The 14,914-nt window shown below is 39.8% G+C and overlaps 1 protein-coding gene across 6 annotated transcripts in view; it reads left to right on the top strand.

The window, feature by feature from the left end:
* Positions 1-262: 262 nt before the first annotated feature.
* LDB3 (LIM domain binding 3) overlaps positions 263-14,914 on the top strand; it is a 204,946-nt gene continuing 190,294 nt past the window's right edge. For 3 of the 6 annotated variants that reach the window (XM_090057127.1, XM_090057126.1, XM_090057123.1), the window contains exons 1-2: positions 14,378-14,485; positions 14,625-14,749. In XM_090057127.1, the coding sequence (XP_089913253.1) occupies positions 14,657-14,749 (93 nt within the window). In that variant the 5' untranslated portion in view covers positions 14,378-14,485; positions 14,625-14,656. Of the gene's footprint in view, positions 333-8,551; positions 8,614-10,937; positions 11,031-11,284; positions 11,398-14,377; positions 14,486-14,624; positions 14,750-14,914 lie in introns of those variants that run through there. The other 3 variants (XM_090057124.1, XM_090057125.1, XM_090057128.1) reach the window with 3 other exon arrangements.

Raw genomic sequence — 14,914 nt, 5'->3', positions numbered from 1 at the left:
AGAAACATTGGAATAGATTTTAACTCCTGCAAAAGTTACTCTGTATAGCTTGTGAATGTTGTCCAATATGGGACTAGCAGTATGCAGGGGTAAAGGCTAACCAATTTAAAGCAAACAAACTCCAGGAAAAAAAATAAAAATATATATATAAAAACAGAAATGGGGTGCTGTAGCTTTAAGAGATCCACCTTAAGAAAGCTCATGCCTCTTCCCTCCCAACCTCTTCTCCTGAGTGGACGACATCATTGGGGATGTAGGGATCAGATAAATGTGCAGCTGGGGCAACTGGATCTCCACAAGTACCAGAGGACATCTGCAAGAGCTGTTCCCAGGTAGAGGTGGCCAGCTGGGCTGGAGCTAATGCATTGCCATCTGTTTAGCTACACTGACCTCTTTCCTGATTACCAAGGGCTTGTCCTTACTACTTAGCACTTACTGCATGTTACTGTTGTGCCTCTCTCTGCTGATAGTTTTCTTCCCTTTCCCTTTTCTTTTAGAACAGCACTCTAGTTGTATTTACTGAAACTGTTGTCATGCTGTTTGCATTTTGTGCTCTGCCTGTTAGGTTATTAATCAGTCTGATGTGCCAGCTGGGATTTACTTCAGGCCATTTGTTTACTAATCCCACAGGATCAGCTGTTTAGTTCTGGTTTTTTTTTTTTTCTTGTTTGCAAAGCACACTGGTCATTCAGTATTCAGCACAGTGGTAGCAGCCAGTGAGAGAGAAGAGATTACATACAACACTCTTAAGCTTCGTTCCACATTTTATCATTTTATTTCCTAATGAGCTGCATGCTAATGGATGTATACAGGATCTCTTGGAATAATCCTCTTGCACTGCCAGAGTTTCTTTCCTAAATTAGGAGCCAAAAATTGTTTCTGAAATAAGGCTGAAAATATGTAAAGCTATAGCTTTCAGCTAATCAGCAAAGCTTTTGCTTGGTGGTTAATATGAACTATTTTCAGCTTCTCTTCAACAGTCTGATATGCTGAAACATGTATTTTAAAATTTATTCTATTAAAAAAAAACTTCAATCTATCTAATTTATAATGCCAATTTTAGCTTTAAAAGCAAGTTGCTCTAAAATATTTCCAAAATCTCCATAATTTTTATCTGCCTTTTTCATCTTTTTTTTTCCTGTCATCAAAGCAGTTTAACTAGTGTACTACATATAGGTAGAGTTTAAATGATACAGGTCTCAGTATCCTAACTGAAGCTGGATGCACATGCTGAAAACCCATGATCCAAGTTGGCAGCTGAGAATACTTTAAGCCTATTCCTAACATTAGAGGATGTAAGAAGATAAATGTATTGTGCAATAAATGCTAATATACAATACAACATACAATCTATGGCATATTTATCTGTCGGTGAGCTATAGTTATTGTTTACAATACTTGCTGCATAAGATTTGTCAGAACTGTGTGGCTTCTTGCTAGCATGCATTATAATGTCCTAAAGCTAACAGGTCTGACTTGAGAAATCCTAACCCTGCAGATCATTTAAGTAACTGCTATTGCGTCTTTTTTCTATAAAATCTAGTCTTACCATTTCTAATGGTTTGCATTTGCATGTAAAGACTTCCAAGACCAAACTCTTTAATAGATGTTAGGTGAAGATCCTTACTCTGCTCAAATATTGGTTTTGATATACCTTATCTGTTTTGGGTTTCTGTTTTTGTTTTTTTTGCAGAAATAGCATTTGTAAATGAACCATGGATTTAAAAAAAATGGTTGGTATGCATTTACTTTTAAATAGACTTAGTCCTTAAAGCTCTTCATTGAAAACATTACCCAGTAAAAGCCCTGAAAGTTAAGTGTTTTAAAGCTGGTAAGAAAGTTGGTTGACTGTGCATCTGAACTAGTGTCTGGCCATCACCAAAATGACTTCAGCTTTCTGCATCTAAATGTGAAGTGATTCAGTTCCTTGTCACTGAATCTAATGTCTAATGTAATATATGATGAGCAGTCACTAATGAACATATGGATTTGGCATTTCTAAAGCTGTCACATTTTTCTTGGAAAACTTGTGGAGATTCTTAGACTTGATTTATATAATAATCCTCATTTAAGGTTCTTTTTTATATATATACATTTATTTAAATATATATATTTGCTTTAAATGAAAAATTGTGTGGTTTGTTTGTTTGTTTGTTTGTTTTATTATTCAGGTAAATGCATTTAGGAAAATGTATCTAAACATCAAGGAGTACTTGCAAAGACAAAGGTCCTGGTCTACAGCCTCCTCATTAAATAATGTCTCTCTATGTTAAGCCTACATACCCTGTTACAGCTCAAATGTGTCAAGATTATCGGGCATAGGTCCAACTGTGTGTTATTGCTCTTCTGTATGCTATTGCATAACCTAATTCTTGTCACCTTAAAACCCCTTGTGCTCAGTGGATAAAGCATGGAGTTCGAAGCTGGGGCCAGAATGCTGGGACCAGATCTTTAGCCCTGCCACATACCCTTTCTACTGTGCAAGTACTAGAGTTGTTCCTAACAAGCCTTTTGAAGAGCTGCAGACAGGCAGTTTAGCAGTCCTATGCTGTACTCCCTGCATTCTTGGTGTATAGAGTTCACAAGCCAAGTAGGTTATGGCTAGGGAGCCCTTTCTCTTTTCTGCCTGCCAAAGCAGTTTATCGGAGCCCTGGGCAACCAGGTACAAACTGTAATAATCCAGATTAATGGTCCTAGTTTCCCTGATGTAGGTTCAAGATCAAGAGTCACAAAGGTGATGCTTTTGTACCCCCTCTGTCTTTGGACCTGTTCTGAGTACAGCTAGTTGGGACAGAAAGTGACTCCTAGATTCTAATTCTGTTTCTCCATTGAGTCACTATGTGACCTAGTTTTTATCACTTAATCTGTGTTCCCAAATCTGTAAAATGAAAAAAATAATGCTTATCATAATAACAGGTGTTTTGGAGCTTAGTTACATTTTATAAAGATATCCGAGATCCTAGCATCACAGATGCCATGCAAGTGCCAAGTACTGTGTATTGCAATGTATTTTTTTTTTTTTGGGGGGGGGGGGGGGGAGAATGGGGCTTGAGTAATATTAAACCCCACATGATGATTTTGTTGTGGGAGGGGAAGGAAAGGATTTAAGTGATATTTTTTTTTTTTTTTAAATAACTGTGATATTTTTTTCCCTCTGCTAACCTGTATTTTCAACTGTTGCAAACTTAATAGTCAGCAACCTCTATGCTTGTTGTATTGTGATATAGTCTCTCTGGCCTGTTTAATAAAATAAGATGATTTTTTTTTATATACTTGAAAAATATCAAGCTAACCTAATATGGACTGGAGAAATTAATTGGAAAGAGGGATAGTCTACATGATACAGAAATATAAACCGTGAAAATGGTGAAAGAGACCTAGAGCTACGAATGAAGAGCAAACTTGATCTGAGTTTGCAGTGTGATATGAAAACAAAAAACAAAGCAATTTAGAGTGTATATGTGCGAATACATTATATCTCAGAGAAAGAAGATAACCAACCATCCCTCCCTCCCTCCTGGCTGTACTGTGTCTCCCCAGAAACGCTATATGGTGATAGCCCCAACAAACCTATATTATTTAAAAGTTAGTGACAAACTGGAAGCTGTTTGAGGAATGGCAAAAAAATAAAATGATGGGATAAAGGAGCTGACCCATAAAGCAAAGTCAAAATAGCATCTATAATTTGACAAAGGGATTACTAGGGGGGAATAGGAAACATTTGACCCCAGTACTCTTTCCTACCATGGCAGGAGGTCAGACTTGATGATCTCCTTGGGTCCCTTCTGACCCTACCAACTATGAAACTAGGAAGTATGACAATTACCTAAAAAATGTGAAGGATGCAGGTAATGAGGATGGAGCAGAGTTATGTAGAGATGTACATGGAAATATAACAAGGAATAACTTGATTAATCAACAAAAAAGAGGAGAACTTATTCTAATTAGCAGGGAGAGAAAACATCTGTGGAATGTTCTTGGTAAGGCAATTTATATTAAGACAGTTAGAAAATGTAACTAAGGAAACACTCCAGCATTGCTGAAGACAAACTGAATAAGCTAGATCTTTTCTTTCCTAAATAGTATGCTTCAAATTCTTATTCTAAAAATAATTAGATGCATTATTAACAGCAGTGTAGCTTGCTATTAAGTAGCTCTATCAATCTTTAGGAAATATACATCTCATCTCTATTTTCTCCTGGCCATGAGTAGCTAAGGATAGATAGAAACCCAATTCAAGAAAAAGAAAAATGTTGAAGCTGTATTCCAGATACAAATATGAGTAAAATCACAGGGACTGAGCCAGGGGCTAGTGGCTTGATACAATGTAACAAAAGTCTCTAGGAGATTTCATAAACCAGGTATATCTCCAAGGCCCAGGTTGTAAACTTGTATGTAACTCATTGTTTACCTTTTGCTAATTATTTGTATTGTGAGATTTCACCCATTATTATTCTTGGAAGTTCCCATGGTTCAGTCTGAAAACAAAAAACTGGTTTTCTAAATGTAGGAAACACTCTTCAGCTCTCTCTTGAGTTCATCTTTTAGTAAAGAAATTCCACTGGGGGAGGGCGGGGGGAAATTAACTAGTATTCAGTGAATGATAGCATGCACTTCTCAAAGAGCTCCAGGGATCTGTTCCTAACATTCTCTTGTCACTTTTACTTCTAACCACCATTGATTCTTGCATTGTAGTGGCTATAGGCCAGAGGATTTTGTGTGGTGCCTAGAGATGTAAAACTTCAGGAAATTTTGAAGCCATGGAAAAAGACTGGCTGGCGTTGGTTGGTTGGTTTGTTTGTTTGTTGGGGGGATGGAAACTTTGGGGAAAAATGGATATATATGCAATACTTACTTTCTTACCACCCTTTACAGATCTAAATCCCCTTTGCTACTTTAAGAACACACAACGTATTATGTATAACTTGGTTTGATCATAAAATTATTGTGTGTGGTCTATTTATTAAATTTAAAAATGTAGTTTATTCAGATAATTACAAATTTACTAATTGAATTTACTCTGAAATTTTTAAAAAATTTGTTATAAATGGAGTTACAAGACACTGAACTCTAAGGAATTTAGCATCTCTTAATTTTTACCAGTTTGAGAAGCAGGCAAAAATTAGAGTTGAAAACACAATAAACCATTAACATTATAGTAAAACAAAGTTATTATGTATTCTGGACCACCACAGTATCAAGCAGATACAGAAAGCACTCAGTTTTAGAGAGCTCAGCAGGGGGAAAAAGTGGGGGGGAAACTCCCCAAGGCTCACTGAATACAAATTTTGCTACATGCAACTTGGTCTAATCAGTCTCATTCAGAGCTATAACTATTAGCAGTTTCTGCGTCTTCTGATCCTTCATTTTTATCATCTTCATGGACTTGTGAATACTGAAGGTTTGCCCAGATTGAGACGCTTTTCTACTCTTTCACCTGCTAGTTTATTTCTTCATTTGGTGCATCTCCAAACGTAGACCAGTTTCTTTCACATACTGCAGAAAATGAAGGAATCTGAAGCAGGTGAGAAGCAAGAGGAGTCAAAGGCTGTGTCATGCAAAGGCCTTGCCACCATGCTGCAGGAGGGATATACTTGGCAGAGTTCCAGACTGCATTCCTAGACCAAATACCTAAAGAGGTTCTGTATTCTACAACGCTTGGAAGTACCTTTCCAACACCAAGTGTGTTTCTTGTTTTGTAATTCAGTCAAATGCAGTAGCAGTGATATCATCACTAGCATTTCTGCCTTTGGATTTTGGATCCCAGAGATTTGTAGCAGCATAAATTAATTGGCAACAAAATTCTTCCCATCTGTTAATAAAATCCTTTCATTTTTCTTTCTTCTGTACTTGTCAGTGAAGATGCACTTAGATTCTCAAAAACAGTTGGGGGTTTTGTTTGTTTGTTTGTCTGTTTCTTTGTTTGTTTGTTTATCTGGGCGGTTTGGTAAGGAATGTCTGACAAAAGTGCACTGTCTGATTCAGATGCAGTGATTGCTACAGAAATTGTCTTTAGAATCTTCAGGAAGTTCTACAGCTGACCCCAGAAGACATCCTCATCAATTACAGTGCTGTTTACACTTTTGGGTACTTTAAGATCCTCAATTATTACTGTTTCTTGAAGAGCTTCTTCTGTTTTTTAGTAAACTTTCAAATAAGATCACTCCACCCTGTCTAGTTTTTCTACAGAGTTTGTGTCACTATTTCATTCTTTGCATTCTTTTCTTTCTGCTGCTTCTTAAAGAGTACAGCTACAATATGAGAAATTGTAAAACATGTAAAAGCTACTTCTGCAGTGTCCAACTTCATGATGTCATTAAGAAGCAAGTTTAGCCCATGGGATACACATCCTATTGTAGTAATATGTGGATATTTTATCCATTATGATCTCCCATGCTGCTTTCATGTTACTTACATCATCAGTCAGCAAAGCAAATACTTTACCACTCCCAATCTTCCATATGATTTCACATATTTTACTGCTGATATACTCTGCAGTATGCCTGTTTTTCTGTCTTGTTTCAATGCTTCTGTAAAAAAATAAAAATAAAAACCTGGTTGAGGTATTGTTATTGCAATGTGTAATTCCTTCTCCCTGCACATTTGTCCATCTGTCTGTAAGTACTGCAAGACACGGTGCTTCTTTTTTTTGTTTGGTTTTTCTTGCACGGATTGCATTACATGTTCATATTCTGACTTTAAAAGAGGCTTGCTCAAAGAATGGGCAAACAGTACAATGGACTTGGTAACTTAAAAGCTTCCTGCCAGTATGCATTTTCAGTTATTGACAATGGTGTCCCCGAAGAATATAATGCTGTTGCAAGAGCTTGGTCATTTTTTCCTGTTCTTCAGGTGTTGTCTTGTCTACAAATGGAGCTATTGAGTGTTTTGTGTATAGTTGGTTGCAATATTTGGTTACTTGAAGAAGTTGATTGGGCAACCCTTTGTGATGCTGATGTTATAGAAGCAGCAGCAGTAAGAGACCTTCTGGATTGAGGGTGTTAGAAAGAGCTATAGGTACTTTCATCTTGATCTACTTCCTCTTCACTTATACCGATGAAAGATTTTTTTTTTTTTTTTAATGTTTGCAGGATACTTCTTGCATACAAGGATGTGTTTTGGTCATCCTAGTAGCAATTAGAAATGTATATTTCATGTTGACAGTATTTGCAAATCACTCTTTTTCCTTAGAATAACTTGCAGTGTGGAAATGCTTCTATATGCTAGAAGTTGGTTGCACCATTTTGCTGAGGAAGAAAAATTTAATTTAGTGGCTAGCTTGCATGTATAAAGACTAAGCTACAGCTTGTACAAATTTAGTAATGGATGAAGGAGAGGCCTCCTTAGTAACTGTGAATAACTTCCCTGCCCTTCAGGCCTCACCTACTGCTAAGGTTGGGCAATTTGTCACAAGACATCAGATGAGTAGGAATTCAATTATGAATTACATGGTTATGAAAATGTACTAATGCAGCTAAAATATAGTTGAATATACTGAATTCAGAGAAACTTAAACTCTTACCTTTCAATAAAGACATATACTTTCTTTCAGCTCCTTTGTGCTGCTTCTGTACTTCTGTGGATCTTAAGGTGACAGGGCCAGGAGGAGGCAGGTTCCTTCCAACTCAAACATTTAGCTTTGTTCTTGTTAGTCCTTTTCCTGAGGCTTTTGAGCAAGCAGGGAAATAAACTCCTTGTTTCTAGTCTATGCAGGAACAAATGGATGCTGCTGCCAGTGTCTATTCCCAGTCCTTTTGAGGCCAAGTCAGGAAGACAGGAGCAGATCCAGCAACCTCTAAATCAAAAGACAACAATAGAGGAAGTCCACAAGCAAAGAAGTTGCTGAATCTTTCTTCCTTCTCTTGTAAAAATGGCAGTGCCCCTGGAGACAGAAATGCATTTTGTTCTTGCATATAAGAGCTGTATTGTACTGCTTCTCCTTGGTGTACAGGAATGTAATGATCTGATACTGAATATAGTCTTACATAAAAGTCTTTCTGTTACATAGTTATTAGAAGACATTTTTGGGGAGTAAAGGGTGGCAATATATGAACACTTTGTCTTAAACATTTTATTCATCATTCTAAAAAAAAATATTTCATACAAGGTTTTTAAATTTTTCCAAAAATTTTCAATTTTTTCAGGGGAAAAAAGAAGTCAGGAGGAAAAAGATTTTAAAAAAACCCTTTCCTGAATTTTTTCTGTTTGTTTCTGCCTCTTCTTTCCCCCCCCCCCCCCCCACCGCCAAATATCTTCACATCTCTAGTGGTGCCCACTGATCAGTCAGAATGCAGTATTCAGGTCTCATACTGCATAGATCACCATGCTACTGGGTCCAGTAGTGGGTGAAAAAAATATAAGTAACATCTCTTACTTTTTTTTCCCTCCCCACCCCTCCCCTTCCTCTTCCTGGGAGGAAAATAACATACAAACTCGGGTTTTTTAATTGTATGGTTGTTGCTGAGGGTGCAGTGATCCTTATTTCGTTAGAAAATAGTGAGGCTTATATTGATGCACAAGTGTCAGTCATCTACATCTTTCTCCCTTGTAGAGAACAGCTTAACCGCGTCTGAAGAGCCAAGTTGACCAGCATCTTGATTCCATACATTGAAGGTAAGTTCAGAGACGTTAATTTGAATCTGTATTTATAGGTCACTGTCATAATACATGCAGGACGACAGTCTTGTGTTGAACAATAGGACCCCTTCCTCCCACAAGCTGTAAACACCAAGGCTAGGAACAGAAATTACATGTGAAGTGGTGTAAGTGATTGGAAGCCACTATTATCTGTAATAGAAAAGGATTTCAGTGCACATAGCCCAATTTCAAAAAGACCTAGATGGATGTAGTATTGGATTCAATCGGTTTAGGTTAGACTAGTCGATTGAATTTCTGTCCCAGATCCCCTTCTGATGCAAGTTTCCTTATAGTCCCCTGGCATCCCAGTGTTAGAATTACACAGCTTGCATCTTGCTCTTGATAAGAAAAGAATGCTGCCCAAGGTTTCTCCCTCTCCCTCCTTTGTCTTCCTCATGCTGATTACAGAAACTGCATAGCCTTGGGGAATGAACTGTTGATGACCCCTTGTGGCATTGAGCATGCTTAATTAGCTGTTGCATATTTACCTCTCTGCCCTCCCTACTCAAATGACTAATTATACTATACATGCAATGTATGTGATGATGTAGTTACATGTATGTTTGTATGAAACGGAAGTAAGCTGCAAGAACTTCTGTGTCTGCGCACGCGCCCAGGAGATTCGAGAAGATAAATGCTGCTTGCAAACACAATCAAGGGCCGGAGACTGATCTGATCTGAGCTCCCTTCTCTGGCCTTGCTTGCAAGCAAATAGACCCTTAAGTGCCGACTGGTGTCTGTGATCTCTGCGCGCCTCCAGGGAACGAACCGCCGTTTGTGCAACACCAGGATGCTATATGCTGCCCCCAGCCATTGCTGGCCCATCCTCACAGGGTGGCCTGCTGAAACGCAACTAGCTGGCTCTGTTCCTGGGGCCCTTGGCTGTCATGGAGCAGAGGCAGCAAAGCCCCTGTCCTGCCTGCACCTGTCAGCCCTGTGGGAGGAGTGGGGGAACAGAGCTCTGGCTCAAGTTCTCCTGAGCCCTGGTTTACCCTGTAGCAGGAGCAGAGGGAGATTGCCCCTGCACCCTCCCCCCTGTGCAGCTGGACCATAGCTCAGCACTGTCCCCAGGTGCGGGGGGAGAGCAGTTCCCTGGGCAGGAGCTGCCCCTCCCCTAAACTGGGCATCTGGCCACAGCTTGGGGGCTTTCCCCTACCCTAGCCTGGGGTCCCATGAGATGGTCTGCCCTGCTGCAAGAGCAGAGGGAGATTCCCCCCTACCACCTTCCCCATATGGTCAGGCAGACCAGATTAGGGCTCAGGAAACCCCAGGCCAGGTCAGGGGAAGCCCCCTAAGGTGTGGGGCTCCCACCATATGGGCAGATGCCAGGGTGCCAGTTTATATTTATAGATATAAAGATATAAAACAAAGATGGAACAATGACACTGAAACTCTGTATCTCCATAGAGGGTCCCCGAGAGAGAGGGGGAGAGAGAGAGAGAGAGACTCTCCATGGCAGTAGCTTAGCATTACTGTCACTTTTCCCCTCTGCCATTCTAGGTCTCTAGCATCTCCTCCCAGGGCACCAAAATGGTCTGCTAGCACAAGCCAACCTTGCTTCCCCGTGCCATTCACTACCTTCATACAAGAAAACAAAGTGTTGGGGTGTTTTGTTTGGTTTTTTTTTTGGGGGGGGGTGTCCCCCACCACTATCCTTTAATGTCTCTCCAAAACCTGTACATCCCCCTTGCACAGGGATGCTGTGGCTGTGGCATCCTACCCACTCCTCTATGTCACAGCCAAGGAAGTCCCTTACCTGTTCCTTTAATGTCCCTCCTGAGCCTGTACAACCTTTTCTCATGGGGAGCAGGTGAAAGTGGAGCACTTGTACTGTAAGTCTTGACAGTTGGGTTTGATGCCAGTGCAGAGAACTCTGAATGCTATAGCAGTTTACTAGTAGGCCCAAGACCTAATGCAGTGGGATGAGGGGAGCTAAACAAAAAACAGATATGGTTGAGATGGAATTACTGAACGGGGGGAAAGGGACAGAGGAAAGAGGGGCAGGGAGCATGTAGATATGAAGGAATTTTGAGAAACGAAAATTCTGGAATCCCTTGTCTCCAAATGTGCTATCTGCAGTGATTGCATGTGCGGGCATATGAGCCATGGGTGTTAGATTTCTTGCTTTGAACGGGAATGTTGGCCAGACCAGTGGGGTTTCCACTTTCAAAAACTGCCAAGCTTTGTTGAACTTTCATATGGATCCAGACAGATACCAAGGGAACAGGAACAAGTGACCTCAGTTTAACATTTAATCAAATGACAGTCCTGCTAATAAGATTACTACTTTAATTTCACAGTGCATCACTCATCCTGAAGGATCTCATAACCCATTACAAACATGGTAAACTGGAAAGCAAATGGTATGTTACACATCTGAAGATCAGATTCAGGTACAAAATGGCTGAATAAAAAAGGCCTCTTTATTTCTTGAATAATAAGGGAAACCAAATGCTCAGTTCATGGATTTCTTTCTGGTATTTTCTTGCCTTCATTGGGTTTTTTTATCCGTTTGTGTCAAGAAATATATGTTTGTTTTTTTTAATGCCCCATTAACTAGCACAGAATTTACAGCATTCTTCAAACTTTTGTTTCATAAGATGTTTGTAATTATCCTCATTCCTTTCCATGGTTCTGTCTTTTCTAGTGATTCACTGTTCCAAAAGAAGTTATTTCATGCACAGGTCCACAGAATGGAACAAGTGGAGAAAACGCAGAAGTGAGACATTGAGGCTCAGATCCTATTTCACCTTCACACATGTAAGCATCATGGCAATTTCAGATCTATGCACCTATGGGTCACTTATTCACAGTTCAGGATTATGATCCCCTAGTGACAGACTAGGATTGCCTTGCGTATGTGCAGGTCAGAAGTAAAATGGACTCAGGCTGTCTGTGCTGCCCTGCTCTCAGTCCAGACTGGCCTCAGGGTTAGGGTGCAGGGCCAGAGTTAGTACTCTGACCTGCTGTGTGGGGCTTAGGAATTTGGCAGCAGGGGTGGGGTGGTAGTGTTAAAGGAAGTGTGTGGGTTTTTTGCTATATAGAAATAAATAAGACCACAGAGGTTTTTGGCCCTTTTTTCTTCACATACTGGATTGTGGTAAATTCTATTGTCAAGCACAGCTTTCATGAAAATCATGGGAACAGCATCTGTGTAACTCAAGGCAATGTTTGGCCCTTTGGCTGGGAAAATATATGCTCGTGATCTAGCCAGTCCCCTGTCAGGGCACAATTATTTCTTGTTTTCAAATGGATTTTTCTGCCACAATATATCATGAACTTGAATATGCTCTTCCTTAATTTGTCATGGTTTTCAAACATTATTCTTTCTGTTAGAAACAGTAAATAGACCAGTGGTGGTATTTACTTTTTAAGTTCTTTGCATTTTAGGATTACTGCTAAAGCAACAGTGCCATCTATGGACTGACCTCCCTTGAGAACTCTGAACTCATTCCAGTACTAGCTCACTAAGTGCCTTTGAATGACTCTTGTTTATGAGAGGGAAGTATTTGTTTCTCACTTTTTCACATAAATAGGAATTTTTCACCCAACAGCCTAAGGTTACAGAAAGGAACTGTGTAGCCGTGCATAGAAATGCTGCAAAATAAGTTTGGAGGTCTAGCAAGTGAAAAATATTATGTTTAATTTGAAACTAAATGGGAAATGCAAGTAAGCAGACTCATTGGAACCCATGATAGTACTTTTTATGTGAAGTACCATGTTAGTGATGCAAAGTAACCGGCTTTGTGGAATCTGAAAGAGAGCACCTGAAGCAGTTTGATCTAAAGAGTTTCTTAGAGGAAAAATCAACTATCCTTTACAGTATTATATTGCAGCGCCAGCACTTGTTAATGAGTCCAGGTACTTATGGAGATGTTTGACCTTAGACTGTGTCCCTTTCGTAGCTTTTTAAAAACTACTAACTGAATTATTTCAGCACAACTGAATGAGTCCTGAAGTGAGCGAGATGTTTAAGGAGGGGTGTTCTCCAGTCTCACAGACCGTGAATCTACTCATAGCAATCAGTAGGCAGGTGCAAACTGATGTGCTGCTACAAACCTTGTTTGCTTTTACACTGTGTTGTTTCTAATGATGGAGTGGTGAGGATGGGTGATCCTGGGCTAGTGGGAGAGACTGTCTTCCCCAGATGTCCAAGAAGTTTTACCAGGGAGATAACTGAAACAAACATTATGCCATAAGAACATAAAAATTGCCCGTTTACTGGGTCAGACCATAAGTCCATTTGCCTCTCAGTGGCAGTGTATGGATGTTGAAAGGGAGAATGAACTGGGTTTGATCAGGGCTATTTTCCACTGTTCCTCTCTCACTTGCAGCTGAAGCATTTAAGGTCTAGGAAGTTCTAATTCAGAGGCTGTATCTGTAACTCCAAAGCTCAATAGCTACTGATGACTCTTTCCTCCAAGAATTTCTCCATTCTGTCCTTGAATCTAGCTAAACTGTTAGCTTCCACAACATCTGGTGGCAGGCAATGAGTTCCACACTCTAATTATATGCTCTCCTGGCACTGCCCAGTTTCTTCTGGTTGTTTGCTAGTGAAGATGGCTTGGTGCAAGGGAGAACTGTCTATTATTTGGAATTTTTCCCTGGGACCAAAGAGTTCTGTTTTCTGTTCCCAGCTCTGCCATGACCTGTATAAATCATTTTACTTCTCTATGCTACATTTTCCCCAAAAATAAATTATGCGTAATGCCTGTATATATACCAAATTGTCATTCTGAGGTTTAGTTGAATGGTATTTTAAAAAGTTATTTACTATCCCTTGATTTTTCTGGAGGATATTGGGGATTTTTGTTTGTTTTGTTTTTTAAATACTGTAACGTACTAAGAAATCAGCACAAATTAGCAAAGCTTCCAAATAATAGAAAAGTTTTATATATAAATGTTTTGTCTTTACCATCTCCTCCTCTTCAAATTTATAAATCTTAAAAAGCATATCTGAATAAAATAACCTGATGGTTATGCAATAAAAATATGTATTACCTGTAGACAGAGCTGACCCAAGCAGGGTGTGGGGCCCATGACAAATCAGCCCATGCGGGGCCCTGCCTCCACTCTGATCTCATGCACCCCATACCCGAAGAAGCTGCTGCCACCATCAGCAGCGGTGGGCAGCAAGTGGCTGGATGCAAAGCAAGCAGTGGCGGTGCGTAGTTACCACAGCCGCTTCTCCGAGCTCTGCAGGGCTCCCCAAAGCATGGGGGCCAGGGCAATCATCTTGACTTAGCCCCATCCCCAGCCCCCCCTCCGGGATGGCCCTGCCTATAGAAATATCTTCTAAATCAAAGATCACCTCAAACAAAAAAAATCTGCATGCATAACAAAATAAACCAGAGCATATCTTCCTTAAAAGAAATAAAGCCTATAAAACTGAAAGGCAAAAATCACTTTTTCATAATTGTCTATGTGCAAGTCAGTGTAAAGGTAATGAGTAAATGCATGTGAGAAAATATGAATATAAAAACCTGATTTTGGAATCTCATTTCTTTGAAGTAAATGTAACAAATAAATTAAAAAAAACAAATCCTTGCAGTTGTTAGCAGGTTATTAGTGAGGTCTGAATGGTTGGGTTTTTACTAAAACTTGGGAGGATTTTTTGTTTTATAAAATATTTCCCCCATAAAGTAATTCCAACCATGCAGAGTATCTTGGGGAGCCTAGAAAAATCTGTTAACCTCCCAGGGGACTATATTAGTTCTCTGAGTCATGAAGTCCTTGCATAGTAGGTGTTTAGTTACAAGCCTTTTATGGGCCCAGCTCAGCTGAGATATCAGTATCTGCATTATAGCTTCTATCTATTCTTAGGTGTCACTTCAGCAGGACTGAGCAGGCAAGGCAAAAAGAGACCATTATTGTGCTTTCTTTATTTTTATATTTAGTCGCTTTTCTATTGATTGATTTTTATTTATTTTTAACACTTTCTTCTATTCCTCCCCCCCCCCACCCCCATCCCCTTCCCTGTCCTTTAGAGCCTTGGTGGTTGGTGTAAGAGAGTTCCAAAATGTCTTACAATGTGACTCTCAATGGACCTGGACCATGGGGTTTCCGACTGCAAGGGGGAAAAGACTTCAACATGCCCTTGACCATCTCCAGAGTAAGTGCCAATGATCACAAAAGGTACCATGGGTTTACTTTAGTTGGAAAATAGCTGCAAACTGGCTGCTGACTCCACACCCTGACCTGGACAGGCAAAGCTTTATTGAGGTTGATTGTTTGCATTCAAGAGACTTTCCTTCAGGCAGTAGGGACTGAACAGACA

This window comes from Crocodylus siamensis, chromosome 7 (assembly GCF_052110815.1).
Source record: "Crocodylus siamensis isolate JL-2025a chromosome 7, ASM5211081v1, whole genome shotgun sequence".
In the NCBI taxonomy this organism is placed as follows: Eukaryota; Metazoa; Chordata; order Crocodylia; family Crocodylidae; genus Crocodylus; species Crocodylus siamensis.
The sequence above is the reverse complement of the archived record's forward strand: the minus strand, read 5'-3'. Positions and strand labels throughout refer to the sequence as shown.